The sequence below is a fragment of the Ornithodoros turicata genome, chromosome 9 (genome assembly GCF_037126465.1).
Source record: "Ornithodoros turicata isolate Travis chromosome 9, ASM3712646v1, whole genome shotgun sequence".
Taxonomy (NCBI): domain Eukaryota; kingdom Metazoa; phylum Arthropoda; class Arachnida; order Ixodida; family Argasidae; genus Ornithodoros; species Ornithodoros turicata.
The window spans coordinates 37,718,502-37,734,642 of record NC_088209.1 but is presented as its reverse complement, the minus strand read 5'-3'; the positions used below and the strand labels follow the sequence as shown (position 1 = coordinate 37,734,642).

The 16,141-nt window shown below is 46.2% G+C and overlaps 1 protein-coding gene across 1 annotated transcript; it reads right to left on the bottom strand.

Moving 5' to 3' along the window:
• Positions 1 to 13,851: 13,851 nt before the first annotated feature.
• On the bottom strand, positions 13,852 to 15,683 carry LOC135368826 (uncharacterized). The gene has a single exon (XM_064602361.1). The coding sequence runs from the start codon at positions 15,681 to 15,683 to the stop codon at positions 14,631 to 14,633; it is 1,053 nt and encodes a 350-aa protein (XP_064458431.1). The 3' UTR covers positions 13,852 to 14,630.
• Between the last annotated feature and the right edge of the window lie 458 nt (positions 15,684 to 16,141).

Genomic DNA, 16,141 nt, shown 5'->3' with positions numbered 1-16,141 from the left:
CCGACTCAATATCAACTAGCCACCATCTCTCACATAAGACCTCTTTGATGTGCACCGTACTTTACCGTCTGTTCACCATGCAGAAAATTACTGACCCGTTCGCTCCTGGGTCGTCTCTGCGGATCCTAGGTCTGCTAGATGGGACACTGTAGCTCCATCTGCCCTGTGGTCATTGAAATTCTGCAAGTCTGCAAGAAGCAGAGGGTCACTCTATCGCATTTCAGTGGATCCTTGGCCATGTGGGCATCGGTGGAAACGAGGACGCAGATCTAACAGCTTTAGGTACGCATCCGCACGTATCACTTGACCCTGTATAATATTATCTATGGCGGACCGCCTCGGATACCTCGTTTCGACCCTCAGCGCCTCCACGATGTAGTCTCGATGGCAGCTTTCTGCTTTACACTGTACATCCCACATTGTCCCGAAACTATATTCCTCACCGAATGCTACGCTCTCTTACAACAGTCTTCCACAGCATGAGTGGCAATGTGGCATTTACAACGTTTCTCGGCTTTGACTCATCCGGCCTCTGTTCCACCAGTGGCGCGCGCGGCGACCTGCAGTGCACCACATTTTCTTGGTCTGTGGGCAGTATGAAACGAGAGACCGCCCTCGTGAAAAACGACCTACAACGAGTTGACCGGCGTCCATCCGACCATCGCGAAAATGTTCTAGCCGCGGGCGAACCTCCCAAAATAGCCTGCGGAGCCTTTGCAATGTTGCGGAGTTCCTATGTCCCCCACCAGTCCAATGGAATTAACTTTAGCAGGACACTTTTTCATAATCATCCTTTCTCCTCTCTTCGGCAAAAGCAATGGGGCAGCGAATATAAATAGCATCGGTGAATCACCCACCACATCATGACCTTCGATATAGTGAAGGTGTTGGGACTTTGGGCATCGAACACGAGGAATGCTGCCTCGGCGGCACTTGTGAAATTTGTTCACAGTTGTGAGATGGAAGCATCCTATTAGGCTTCTCTGCGCATGCTCTTCTGAACTGAACTAGTGATCTGGGATCAATGAGCTTGTGAATAGTGGACTTGTGAATAGTGAACATGTGACTATCGATCTTGTGAATAGTGAACTTGCGAGCAGAGAACTTCAAAAGTAGTAATGTAGTACTTTTTTTTTTTTTTTTTTGAGGGGAGGTCAGACGAGTTCAGTTTCTAAATTTTTTTCTTACAAACAAACGAACATAACCCTATATGCATGCGCGGGGCAAAGAGGAACTATTTTAGTGGACATAGGATTTTTTTTTTACTCCGTGTTTGCACTTTATATAGTATTAAGGCGCAGTGTACGATGAACTTGCGCTCTAGATTTAGGGCACGTAGCGAGAGCGTCAACTCTTAGCACTTTAATGAGTGGGCCCAGGTCAAAGACTGGGTGTGAGTTTCACCCAAGGAAAACGTGCCGCAAATATTTGACAAGTAAAGAGACTGGAGTAGACAGGGGGCGCATTCTGAATAACGATTTGGAACGATGCTGTTTGCAGCAGTTCGTGAACCCATAGGGTTGTGTGCCACTCTTCGTGGAACGAGGGTGGTTCCTAGAATAATGAAAGAAGCTCGCACGCTTCAATCGAAGTGTTACCGAACATATGTGATGTGAACAGCGATCGCGTTGGTGTTTATAACAATCTCTTTGCATTTCCAAAGCGAGTTAAGTTCGTTATAGTTCGTTACAGTTTGGTTATGTTGCTACTATATTACCTGGGTTTCGTCTTGCACATCGATCAACTTTCAAATTCAACGAACAAGGTATTACGAGGGTCATTTACAACAGAAGATATATAGTATCAAAATTGCAGAACATATATGTTACGTGGGGGCTCCGAGATTCTTGAGCATTCCATGACGTGTTCAGACTGCGTAGACTATACATACAAACGATGTAGCTGCTATATGACATCTTCGTCATGACATCGTGCTTGAATTGCTGCCCAAATGCCACATACAACAAAAGCTGCTGCCCAGAAGAACAGCCTCTGTTCGAAATATCGGCGGCTGTCCCCCTGGTGCTAACTCATGAAGATCACAATCGAGTATGACCTAAATGATGATATGGATAAGTGAAAAGAAACGGGCTTACCGGATTACCTTTGCATCCATGTTGCGGTGCCTTCCGGTCTTGCTGTATGAGTCTCATCCGAAACAGGAGTCCAATCTAACGCAACGTCGCTTGATTGTACCATCGTGTTGAATGTCACTTTCACTATCAACGTGTATAGAAGGAGGAATGCTTTTGCTTGTCATGTGTTCGTACGTATCGCATATAAATTTTCTGTTACAGACACCTGCACCGTTGAACCGAGGGATTTGTAGGAATCATGTAGTGTCGTGGCACTGCAAGTGTTAAGACAGGTACGGGTACGGGTACGGGTGCGAGAGGTACGGGGATCGATGCCCCGCACCTCCACCACAATGTTAAGTAACGGGATAGCAAGCGCAGGAGGCAGAACCGGTTTATTCAGAAACCAAGTTGGACTAACCCGAGCGCTAGCGCTCGTGCTCTAGAGATCATCCTCAACCTCTTCAAAGGCGCTTCCTAATAGTATCCGCCGAACAGAGCATGTATAGAACTCTCTGTTTCCACGCTGGCCGCCTTGCTAACAAGGGCGGGCCAATATTCCCAATCGGCAAACGCAAGTTTGTGTTCATGGTGTCATTCATGTCCAGGACAGGATTGGCCATAGGTCCTACGAGGAGAGCTATCATGGACAGATCGGCCAAGTAACGGGAACTGCATTCCCCTGTTAGATGTTTTGCAGCTTCTTACCTTGTTTGTGTAAGCTGTAATCCCCACTCTGTACATTGTGTCATGGAGCACGTGGATCGCACTACGTTGTATACACTATGAAGGCCGAATCCGAAGGTCTGACCCTGGCTGGACTGGACGATCGGCCACTCACGATCTATTCTAAAACGTGTTTGGATGCTGGCCAGCTGAGCAGCATGTTCGTGCTATTGCACGCTTTAAGAGTGTTATCGCGCACGTTCATATTTTTTTCCTTTTTCTAACAGTGAAATACAACGTCCAGATCTCATGTCGTTATAAAGACATGATGATATAGGTATCACTGGGAATCTACTAAATGTGCATATCATGACGTAGAGGAGTAGCTGGTTATTGTCAGTATAGGAAGCAGGTTCAGATTTTTCTTTACTGATTCATCGATCCATCTACCTTTCTACTCACTTTCCTCTTCCCTCCCTCTTTCTCTGCGTTCTTGGTCTGGCCCGATTGAAGAAAAATAAGAGAGTGTGGAGAGTGCGCCCATGAAGAGGACCGCCTCCTCCAGTTCTCGTAATTAAAAAAGAAAGAAAATATATACAATTCAAACCGCTAGACTCGGGGACTCCAATCACTAACCACAAAAAGGACCAGAGTATCACAGAAACGTCTGCAGGACTTGGAGATCTTTGATCCGCAGGTCATGGGCTGAGGACCTTCGTCGCATCCAAAAAATGGTCTACTGTTCAGTCGAGCTAAGGTTGCCTCAGAATGTTCTGGATACTGCTGATCCCTCCAGCAAGATATGTTCTATGTACTACTCCTCAATAAATGTTCCAAAACAGCCGGTACGATATACTAAACATATTAGCGTGCAAAGGGTGAGGGGGTAATTCAATGTCATTTCTTACGCTCACACGGTGCTATGGGGGTTGAGGTGCGTTTCAACAACATTATGTTATGCAATGTTCCGTTCTTAGGCTAGCGGAACCTAAGGGTTCATGTGGGTTGACATGATTCCATGAGTTAGCATTAAGAGTTCGGCCAGCAGACGTGTGACTCTCAGAAAAGTCACACGTGATCAAGGAACCCAGGGCTGGCGTACGGGGTTGTGATGAGGTCTAAAAATCTTGGACATACTGAACGGTCTGATGCCGACGGTTTCTAGTTGTCGCATAACGGTGTGTCATTCCCTCGTTGTAGCGTTGGCAGGTCACTAGGATGTGCTCAATGGTACCAGTGACACAATGCAGGCTGTGCACACCATTGTGTAGCCGACGTCCAACTCATGAAGGTAGAAGCGATGGGTAAAAGCAAAAGGTAAAAGTGAAAAGGGCAAAGGTGACATTCAGCCGCAGTCCAGATTCTGCAGCCGCATCGCAGTCAATATTTCAGCACATTGCGCAGGTCGGGAATGTCTTCCATTTTTTTATTTTACTAATCAACTTCATCGTCCATACATCGAGACGTATTTCGCGTTCTACTACTATGGCATCCTTGTGGCTGTCTACCACAAGCCAACATATTACCGAACCAATATTATGTCACATCGGACAGTGCCTTCGTGCAGTGTGGCCGCAGGCAGTGGCCGCCCATCAAAATTTCTGCGAGGACTCTGCAGGGAGAAATGTACATACCTCTCCGACTCTCGTAAAGTTCACGAACCTCTGCAAGTTTCCCGTCGAGTAACCCACGCAACGCCTGCGTTGTTTCTTCCAACGAGAACACACTGGATGTTCATGGTCTGCTGCATCTAGACCAATTACCCACATGCACAATGATTCATTTCCCAGCACAGAGACAATCGAAATGGTAATGCGACGGCTACTGTGACTTCACGCACCATACGCGTGGACTGCTCGGATTACGGGTGCATGCCGCCTGGGGTAAAGCACCGGATCAAGCGACCACATTGTCCACGCACTGTGTCTGGAGAAACAATACCCCCTTGTGGGTGTGGCGCTTTAGGATCGTAGGATTTTAGAGTGGCGGGTAAAAGAATATAAAACGGTTCTCTCGGAGCGTATACGGCCTTTCAGTCTTGTGTTACGGTCAGTACGGTTGATTTACATGACAAGGGTATACTCACTGTGTGGCCGCACGGAGAGTTATTACCTTCCGTTGTTTTGGAAATAGGGAGTTTGTTGACCGCTTGGCAAACGTCCTCAGTCATCGTCACTGCGTGGGGTATTGTCTGTGCACTGCAGCAAATGGGCGGTGCGAATACTAGATAAGATAAGATAAGATAAGTTTAACTGGATTGTGGTGTATTGCGAACACTAGAATTTTTCTAGTGCCGAAGTTCGATTCGAATTTCGAATCGATGTCATATGTCTCTTCCAAACGGAATATACAAGCATGATGTCTCGCTTCTCTGTAACTCAATTAACGACAAAACCCGTTGTCCTGTCTGCGTGATCGGGAACGAGCCTGTGACCATTGGTTTTATATTCGGTTATACATATACGTTAACCTTATCCGGACATGGAGTGCTGGAAACATTGTTCCACAACTATGTGTCATTCTGTGTCCGTAAGAGTGTCAGTGTACTCCGCCCTTGGCATTTGCTGGCGTTGGCATTGTCTCGGAGCAACGTCACCTTCCCGGGAGGCTTCCAGTCTACTTACTCTTTGACCCCATTTTGCTCAGAAGTCTCTCACTGGTGTGTAAAGACAGTAGTAAAGGCTCCGGTGAAGTGCAAGAGGTGTCCAATCTCCACAGAGCACGACGAATCAATATGCGAGAGTCAGCTTGACAAGCCCGGTGGGAGTATTTCTAGCCTTCAAGCTTGGGCTAAATAGCGCTGGGTAGAAATTCGCGTTTCTGAAGATTCGTTGTCCGGACGATGTAGGGCGACTACCGAGGCGTCCGTGTAGGCGGGACATGACTGTATAGTTCCCAAGCTGTGATCGTAAACCCCCAAAATGCCAGAAGAGATGTATGGTATAACTCTATCTAGGCGCAAGGCACTACCCTATATGCTAGAGACCTATGGCTGGCACTCTGAGAGCTGCTCCATAGGAAGATCCTTATCCATATATTTCGGACAGGACGTATCTCCATATGTCCTCTATGTTGGTGTTTCGACGCCAACTTGAGCTCCTTGATCATAGAACATTCAGCTTGGCGAAAGTACTTGGCCCATGGAGCTCCCCTGCGCATCAGTGCGGTGCTCTTCGCTCCCTATTCGCTTTCATGCAAGTCACTTGACTCCTTGAAGAGCTCTAAGCAGAACTCCGACCTGTCGTCGCTTCGCGCTTACCGTTAATTCATCCTCTGGTATGAACCTCTGTGACGTTGGCTAGGGTCCTGTGGCTACCACGGGGAAACATCCCATACTATCATCACTTCTCCTTCATTTATTGTTGTTGTTGCTGTATGTTCGCGTGTGTCGCTAGATATGTTCGGTTCAATTATGTAACTGTTTTGCTTCAGCTACATAACTATTTGCTTCGTATTCACCCCATCTCATCCTCATCATCTATTGTTGTTGTCGTTGTTGTTGCTTGGTATTCGCTTACTATTCGCTTACTTGGTATTCGTTACTATTCACCCAGCCCTATTGGCTGTGATGAGGAACGGTCAGTGAAAATAAAACATGTTATCTCGATTGGGTTCCCTTTGAGTTTATGGCATGCATATTTGTCAACAAGATTTGACTGTTCATGCTGGATGTAGAAATATTGGTGTATATCGCAGTGAGTTTCCTGAGAATCGTTCTAATGTTCCTTCAAGGCATTCCAAGTGTGTGCCTGCCATGCATGATAAGTCGCACTAAACAATGATTGACCCATATTATGCCACTTCAAGTTAAGGGGTGTCAAGCGGCACAATACACTGACTTAATACTGGCTGCATATCGGTAATACTATATTGCCAGTAATGCGAATATTGTGCCGACGTTGCGCCAAGATGTTTGGGCTGCTTGGGCGCGCTCATCCCAGGCAAGAAATGAAAGCAACGAAGAAAACTTTACTTTCATAATAATAATAATAATTAGGAGCAGACTTAATGAAACATATTAATTGAAATATTTTATTTTAACTCAAGCTCTCGGGCGAAGATATAATGAGAATTAAGACTGCAATGACGGTCAGCGCATTATCGCAAACCAGGTTTTTTATTCCGCCACTCAAACTGGTCGGCTTCCTCAACCCACCACGTTCATCAGTCTGTCAGCAGAACAATCCTTATGGCCCGTCGCAAATAACATTTCAAACACGAGCCCATTGCAACAAAACAAACGATGGATGGGATCCACGTTCTGCGTTCACCGTTTACACGTTCCATCGTCGCGTCCAGTCGAAGTGTTTGCATTGGGAACGCTTTCCGGTCATAACGTAATGAACCGACTCGAAGGCCCACGCTCATATCCGGCGAGTAGCACACTGGCCCAGTGAGTTATTAAAACAGGAGATGCGCGATTTCCGGTTGTCAGCCCAAACACGAACCGCTGTGGGGGAACTGGTGGCAGGACCGGTCTTTTGTGGTACACGACTGGTGCTTGACCGCTGCAGAAATGCGCACAAGACACTTTATGCGCGGTTTCATGCCTAAGCGGTATAGTGAGATATGATGGAGGAAGGAAGATCTGTCAGGGACCTTCTGTTGGTTGCTGTGCCTCGAAGGAAGCTTACCTGGATAGTCTCTTTCGTCTTTTCTTTCACGTTTTTCTTTGTTGTTGTTATGCGAGGCCTAAAATGGCGACAGGTTTGCATGCGGGTAAATTGGCACCTAATATCGTCCGGCGATTGTCGTGGCGTGGTATCGGCACGGCAGTGGCATGGCACTGCAAGTGGTAATGTCAACTGGTCACGAACACGACATGCTATTTGTATGACATCGGCATGATATTGGCATGGCACTGTCATGGTAACGTCACTTGGCGACGGTCATGGCATGACATTGGCGTGGGGATGTCATCTAGACATGGTCACGGCGGCATGCTATTTGCATGATATCGGCATGACATTGGCATGCCATTGGCGTGGCGGTGTCATCTGGCCATGGTCATGGCATGGCATTGGTGTGTTAGTATCGTTTGGCATAATGGTCATTCACTTATTTGACGAGTTGATCCGTCTGTAGACGAGTAATATTTGTCGTGCAGGATCGCACCTTCATAAATGTAAGTGTCCATTTGTAAGCAGTGTCGTGGGAGGTGTGTGCAAGTGTGCTCATAATGTTTAATACATTCAGCCGGTAACAAAGTGCTTTTACTTTACTAGCCGGCACAGCTTTAAACCTTATTCATATATTCTTATACGTGACCTACGCAGAACTTCTCTGAAACATCAATTTGTTCTCGGTCTCTTGAGTTATTCCTTCCCTAAGCCCTTTCACCATTCTACTCTTGTTTCTTATTCGTTTTCCCTTTTATTACTTCTCATTTGCTCAACTCAACTCACTTTTATAAATTTAAGTGAATATATTACTAGTGCAGAATATCAGGTAGAGCCGCAAGGCATGTACCACGCAACTGTAGGAGCTCTAGTATAGCCGACATATCTGTGCTTTTCATTTTCCAGTTCATTTCAGTTCAATGAAATATCTTTCAGGTGGCAGAGCCATAAGCTTTTCGACCAGAGCGTTCTCTCAGCGTTGTCCGTGCCCCGTTATATGTGGGCTGATTACGTCACGATCAACAGTCACCAGCTACCGACGGTTCTTCGGATTTATGTTTCAGTTTTAGACATAAGCATGACATCTACTTACTTCACGTCTACCACATACGAAGCTAAAGTGATATAGCGAGCAGTATTTAATCCACTCGGCCATCACATCGTTCTGGTCTCTGCCTTTGCTTTTTCTACAGGTGTCACAAGGTCCTCCCTTGAGCAACCTTCAGTGGACGCGTCCAGAGGAGTATTGCGTGTAGCCAATGGCATCCCGTGCTGACCTGGCGTTGCTCCCGTTGCGTTATTTATGAATGTTGCGGCAGGAAGGGGATGAAGCGTCGCTTTCTAGCATTCCTAACGGCACCTCGTTGTCCTTCAAGGACACAGTGTCGCGAACTTGATAGCATCTATTGCGCTGTTGTGGCCAGTGGTGTTATCCTCTCTCTCTGCGTTAATATTCACGGCTTCTCTTTTTTACCGGTACAGTGGAATACTGACTGGATGGAGCAATTGCTAAATATGTTTTGCTGATTTTCGCGATACGGTGAATTTTGTGCGTGGCTTGGTTTAATTAGTAGTGGTCGTTGTTACGGTGAGAAATGGCGTCGCGTTGAAGGCTGCGTGAGGAAGGCGTCTTGCTGATTATGCGTACATTGATGAACACTGCCCGTTTTTCTTGTGAAGGCTAATGAATTAAAAAAAAAATGCAAATAACACAAGGCCACCTATTCAGTCAGCGTTAAAGAAACTATAACAACTCATGAATTTACAGTGTATTTTTTGTTGTTGTTGGAGAATTCTGGCAACGCTATTATTCAAGCAGTTGATGACAAGTGGCTATAAATCATGAACGCTCTGTTCTGTATCGGTTGCATTTGGACTGTGTAGCTGTGCTTGTCACAAAAACAGATGCCTTGGTATGGTAAATCGTCTCGGTTGTTTCTCACGAGAATTTGGGCAATTATTCGTGCGTTTTCTTGCAAAAGCATCGTCGATTGAGCGCGAAATTTAGACTTATATAGCTGTACTCTTTCCTTTTCCCAGAGAATCAAATGGTTTCTCATTAGTTCAAAAAGTCGCCTTTACCAATGAATCAATCAATCAATCAAAAAGTCGCCGCTGTCAGCTTGTCAAACGAAGCTAGTAGCTTGTCAGCGAATAAACCGGAATGCGAACGGAGCATAATTAAACGAAGAACACCGAATTTTCCGAAAATGAAACTCCGAAACTATGACCGGGGGTATATGTTTAAAAAAAGAAAGAAAGAAAGAAAGGAAAAGTTAACCAGGCAAAGAGCCGGCTTGCTATTCCAAAAAAGAAACAGAAGAAAACACGAATGGTGCTATGACTGAACGGCAAGGAGCTAGCTCCTAACTTTATTGACAGACCCCAGGTGGCGAATTTCCCCATTCATCATCATCAGTGTATTTGTTGTTGTTGTTGTTGTTAACAGACCTCCATGTAAAAAGCACTCTAAACTATAGGGCGACGCCAAAGGGGCCCAAAAAGCCAACTCCTACTTTTTTGCGGCCAGTCCTCTCTGCATAATCCTTTTTACGTGTTCCCCTCCACCCCCTATCTTACCTCGACCTATTCGTGACCTATGGGATGGCTGAAGGATTACGGTTTCCGTATCGTAATTTGTCCTTGGGACCATCTTGTTTCCTAAGCATTAGTAAATTACCCCATTGTTGACACTAGAGGTCGTGCGGAGCGCGCTATCACGGGTTTTGATTGTCTTGTAATGAGAGTAGATATGACGGACGTGATGCGTGAAGAGCAATAGGGTCAGCTCGTAATGATCGTAAACTTATCGGAACAATCGCTCGGCACTTCTCACTTTTCGCTGCTTCCTAAGAAGATATCCTTCGGTGGCGTAGCCAGGGGGAAGGGGGTGTTTCGGGGGTTGAAATCCCCCGAAATCGTATTTCAGTTGGGAGAGGGCAATGAGGGGGAAATCCTCCTCATCCATGTAAAGTACCCTGTACCCATGGATCACTTCCCGAATTATTTTGCTGGATACGCCGCTTATTTCGTTGCAGAGCTGAGACCCATCTCCACATTCTTTTTGTCGCCCAAGCTCGGGGTTTTCTCATCATAGAGTGAGCAGCCGATCGGCGATGGGAGTCTTCCAATTTCTGTTGTCTATGAACAAACACGTATTCCCTCCTCATGCACTCTAAGAAAAAAAAGGAGTAATTTTACTCCTTTTGGGGACTAAATGCGTTGCCACAAAAAAATAGTCCCTTTCTGAGTAAATGCACGGGAGTAAATGAATGTTACAGAGTGGAGACTGCATTTCACGCGCTGTTGTATAAGAGTCCCAAGTAAATAATTCGTGTGCATGCATGAAAATACTTTGAAGCAAACCGTCCACCGTGATATATCGAGTGATATAAAATCTTGCGCCATACATAGTGCACAATTTGCGAAGAAAGATGCGCTAACTGTTTCTTACTCTGTGTGACTCGAAAATTGCTACGTTGGCTGAGTTATACGGCCTTATGCCGTTCAGATTGACCAAGGGCATATATTTACGTAGACTGGCGAAGTTCAGTGACAATTTGCAGTCCTGGGGAGTAAATGTCGGTGTTAGGGGTCTAAAATCGGGAGTATTTACAGTCAAGGGGACTAGAAGCTGCAATAACTCCCCGTTTTACACCTTTTTTTTCTTACACTGTTAGAAACAAATGTATAAAGAAGGTATAATAATGGGCTATTGTACCTTTTTCATGCCTTTGGAGGGTATAGAAAAGGTACGAAGTGCCGATTTATACCACCAGCCATGCACAAGGGTATAAAAGAGGTATGAAGCAGGGATAACGTCACATATTTATACCTCATCATCACGTGTTTATACCTTGTGTATAGCATAGAGTGTGCTCGTATTGTCTAACGCGTTCAGTTCTCGAGGTGAAATAGTTTGAAACACCAAGTAAATTTCCCCCCTTTTTGCGGCAACTTCTTCGCGAACGACACGCAGGCAGACAACCTTGCCGTTACAAACAAAGAATAAAAGCCACCCATTGAGAACATGTATTCATAGCAAATGCATCAATGACTAGCTTTTACGTCGTCGTTCCCCTATAGAAGTGTGTACACATATTAAAACGAGAAACACTGTATGACAGAAACAAAATTCGGTGACCCAAACTCAGCCCACAAACGCTCACGGGTGATCGTTGTAACAGCTTGCTCAAACAGCTGAAGCACATTACTTCTAACATAATATTATACGGCAATGTTATGAGAGCGCGTCTCATAAATGTAAGTACGGGGGAGCCACATACTCGAGAGATCGGTGTGCAGTATCTAGATAGCACACCAGTAAAATATATTTTCCAATTAGCTTCTATTAGCTTCTAATTTTGTGGCAGCGTCATTCATCACTGAAATGTTGTTTGTTGTTCGTGTAAATATACGATCATAGCTCAGCTGTCACAGCTATAAGTAGACGCTGCCAATAAATATTTTCTGAAAAAAAAAGAGAGAGAGAGAGAGAAACATAGTGTAAATCCTATGCGGCCGATATTAATCTCTAACGCTCAAGTGGGTGTTGCCAATAAGCCTTTCCTGAACACGGTCGTCGTTACTCTCCTGCTTGTCATTTCACCTACAAGTTCCAAGGATATCTACTAATTTCACAAAATTATTAATAAAGGAGTACACACGCGCAGCTCCAAATTATTAGTATTGCACATCATCGCTCCTTTTTTCGACAAATTATGTTGCAGTTACTCTCATAAAAGTCATCCCGCTCACCAACAGTGGCCATGCCGACCACCTTGTGCGAGTCTAGTAGACAAAATTACCTCATTTCTTTTGAATTACACGTTGGACTCCATCATTTTAACTCCCTCGTCTGTTTGTACTTTCTGTGTGTAAGCGTACTGCGGTAGCCAGTTCGACTTCGTCGTAACTCACATCCCAATTTCTTTTATTTATTTATTTGTTTTTTATCAAATCACCACCTCATTTCTGTGACGCCGATGGCGCGAAACCGCGAGTAGCAATGCTCTACATAAAAAATAATAATATTGCCTCACCAAGTAATTGGCGCAATTTATGATTTGTCCTACATCGCGTGTTTCCTTGCTCGCTTTCTCGAAGGCATTAGCCTCGCGTGACACTCATCTCAACCGTAATTGCCGTCACACCCTCGTATAGCGTTGCGTGAGTCTAGTTATACAATGTTGGGCTCCTGTATATATGCTTATAAAGGGAAACGCCGCACATAATAAAAAACAAAAAACAAAAGAAACGTCAGTTTGTAAAAAAAAAGGTAAACAGAAATATGTTCTTCAAGGTTTCGTCAAGCGCGAGAAACATTAAAGAGGCAATATTGAAGAACACGATTCGGGGAAATTTAAATTATTTTATTTATTTATTCACTTGGATAACACTATAAGGCTGTAACGTCTCGTGCAGACTGCACAGTGACGCTGCTATTCTAAACACTCTATGTCGGCACAATTCCCCCTGAAGTCGGCACGGGACGCATACTAACCCCCCTGTCCACCACTCCTTCCTGCTGCCCTCTCTACATCTCTCCACGTCTGCACACGACGCTCATAGCCACAGCTGCTTCGCGGCGCTGTCACGGAAGCAACAACAACAACAACAAAAAAAAACCTCTGTCGGGTACGATTAACCTATACCCAATAGAGAGTTTTAGTGTACCGTACGCTATCGCCCTCGCGTACGTAACGGATAGCGTTGGTGGTTCTGCGCATGCGCAAACCATAAAGAGAGCTTTGCGCGCAGTGCGCAGAACCGCCACGCTATCACTTACGTACGCAAAGGCGATAGCGTACGATGCCCTAACACTCACAATTAAATTTGACCTAAGCCTAACCTAAATTTGACCTAATATAATTTGACCTAAACACCACAACACCAACAATTGTAAGCGTTGTCACCAACAGGTATATTGTACAGAAATTGTTTTCAAAATGCTGTTATCGAGGTTCGTGCGTGCCGATAATGTGAGCACTTTGGCTGCATTGCGGCCGGTGACCACCAGGTGGTGTCGCTGCTGATATCAATCTGAATTGCTAGCGTAGCATCTACGGGTCATGGGGATGAAGGTCACGGACTTACAACATAGTTTCAGAGTATATAGCTCCAACTGACTTTCGGGAAGAAGTTCAATCAAACATTACCGCCTCGAAAGCTTTTGCGTGTCGGTCCGTTTGGAGGTCTTCGGTATACAGAAGCTCATGGGAAATCGTATGTTGTACACCCGATTAACTGATAGTATACGGTCAGCTGCGTCAAGTCGTAAAAATGTTCTTTATTCACCTTGCCTATTTTACAAGCACGTGACACTGTCTTCTGCTGACTACCAAGTGTACACGAGCATCTGCAAGACTCACGCTGCTGGAGCAGCAGTTGCTCCGTGGTATGCAGCCATGGTGTATTGCACGATCATCATTACAAGCGCACGAATTATTCGTCACTATGACATAACAGTCTGTACAAGAGGGAAGTATGAAACAGCATGTGCTCCTTTACCTTACTGATATTTTTTTTCTTTTGTAAACTATCCACAGTTGGTAGACTTAGGTTGACAACGAGGTAAAAAGACAAGACTTTACCGTTACATAGTATCCCACAATGCACTTGGATATGGTCGATTGGTCACGCAAGTTTTCAAGACGGGTCTCCTTCCTAGAAGTCTTCCTACGTGCAGTAGAAGACTGGAAGGAACATGACGATGTTTTCTTCCGTTCAGAGTTAGTGATCCCTTGCGGTGTTAGCGATCTTCAACCAGGCTGATGAGTGCCCCTTACGGTCAATTTACTTCTCCCGATGCAAGTCAATGAAACTTCCTTGGTATTCCGTAACTGTCACGTTAGTCTCCGATGCCTTTTGTCCGCTGACGCACAGCAGATCACTCTTCACTTGGCTCTTGAAAACACATCAAAGAGCAAAGCAAGCAAGGTTGTCGTAGGTGCTTTACGTGTACTAACTGAGATAGATAAACTTTTGAAGTGCCTTCGTCGCTTGGTAATCCATTGTTTCTTCCCCTTACTGGAGCACTGTCGACCTTGCGTGAGTTATTTTCCATCTTATATTAAATCCTATGTACACAACACATGGGGTATCCTGTTGTGGGAGCTGATCATGTTGGCGGTACCTCATCGAGGCGAACTGAAGTCGGTCCACCCGGCGCATATTCAAGACTGAGTAATCTTTGATTCACCTACATGTGTCCAGTATGGCACATTACAGCGCATTTCCACGTGAACACCTCCACGAATTACGGCGTGTTTTACATGAACTGCACCTTCGTCATGTAGTTGAATGTCACCACTTTCTTGGAGCGATGTCGCGAATGACGGCTATAATCCTGTGCGTGGGTGGTGCTCTCGTTATCCGAGCCACTAGACTCGTGGCTGCTGAGTGAACCGGAGCGAAGCATCGACCTCTGGGGAATGTGTTCGTTGCCAGAAGAGGAGACCCTCGAGTTGTGATGGCTGCTCTCCTGAGGTACGTGCTTCTGGTTAACGGGGGCCGGGGTCACGCGGCAGTTGCGAAAGTCCGGGTTCATAACGGGACGGCCGAAGTGATGGAAGCACAGGGGTATTCTTGGTGGCCACGGTGCCCATCCCGTCGGCGATGGCTGAAAGACACTGTTCCCGGCTGGGCGAACCATGGGTGGAGGATTCCTCTTTGGAGACCACACGCTCGCTAACTTTTGGGAGATATTCCTCCTCGGGCTTTCGCTCCTCTTGTAGCTTCTAGATTTATCCGTTTCATCCGGAGGCAGGGCTAGAACTTTGGGAGCTTCTCGCTGCCTGGAATCCGGCCTTCTTTCGCGCGACGTGCTTCTGGTGGCTGCCACAAGCACCTGTCGGCTGGAGCCCGTTCTGACGCTGTCCGAGGACGCATTTGACGAGAGCGACGCTAACGACGACAGAGTATCGCTTGGTGAGGAGTCGCTGTCTGGCATGGGATCCTTGAAGTTGAACAAGGCGCGTGCCTCGTCCTCAGTGGCAGCGCGCCATACGACCACTTCTTTCTTACCATCCCCATCCTTCGCGCTTTCCTGCTGGAAGATGGTCGTCACAACACGGGGCTCTTCTGGATCGAAAAGACTGGTGAGAAGATTCCCGTGGTACCTCACGTCCGAGTTGCTTCCAGTGGGCTCTTCCCTCCTCGACTTCGCCTTGACGCCTTCGATGAGCAACAGAAATAGCGGTCCTTCGTCGATAGTCCGTGCAGACTTTTTGGCCAGGGCCAAGCAGTCCTCGTCCGCGGGAACCTTCTCGGACGGGGGAGCTCGAGCCAAGATCTCGAGCCGGAAGACGCTCCGGTGGATCATTGTGGCCGCATGGCACACGGCGCGATCGTCAATGGAGCGCTTGTCCGGCCAGTTCACAGCGCGGCATGAGGAGTAGGTGAGGAGCGCATGCGCTACGATATGTTGCTTCTTTCGCTGTGCCGCTGACCTACTGAAGGGACCGGAGGAGCGCGTTGGCCGCCGCTGGGCACTTGGATCTTTAAATGGACAGAACACGCTTTTTTTATTTCTAGTTTCTGGCAGCGGCCTCGCTGTCTTCTTTTTATTTTTATTTTTTCTCTTTTTTTTCTGGCAGTCACGCTGCGAGGTAAGCATCGTTCGCGACGTCTTCGTACTCCGGACGAGTAGAAACTCTATCACCTGCTCTGAAGAGAGCGTAGCGCATTAGCGTTAATAAATAGCTAACGTTAGAGGCAAGGATGGGCGTAGCGCAAGAGTCAAAACCAAGTTTCCAACAATGCAAGAATGCACTATTAGTA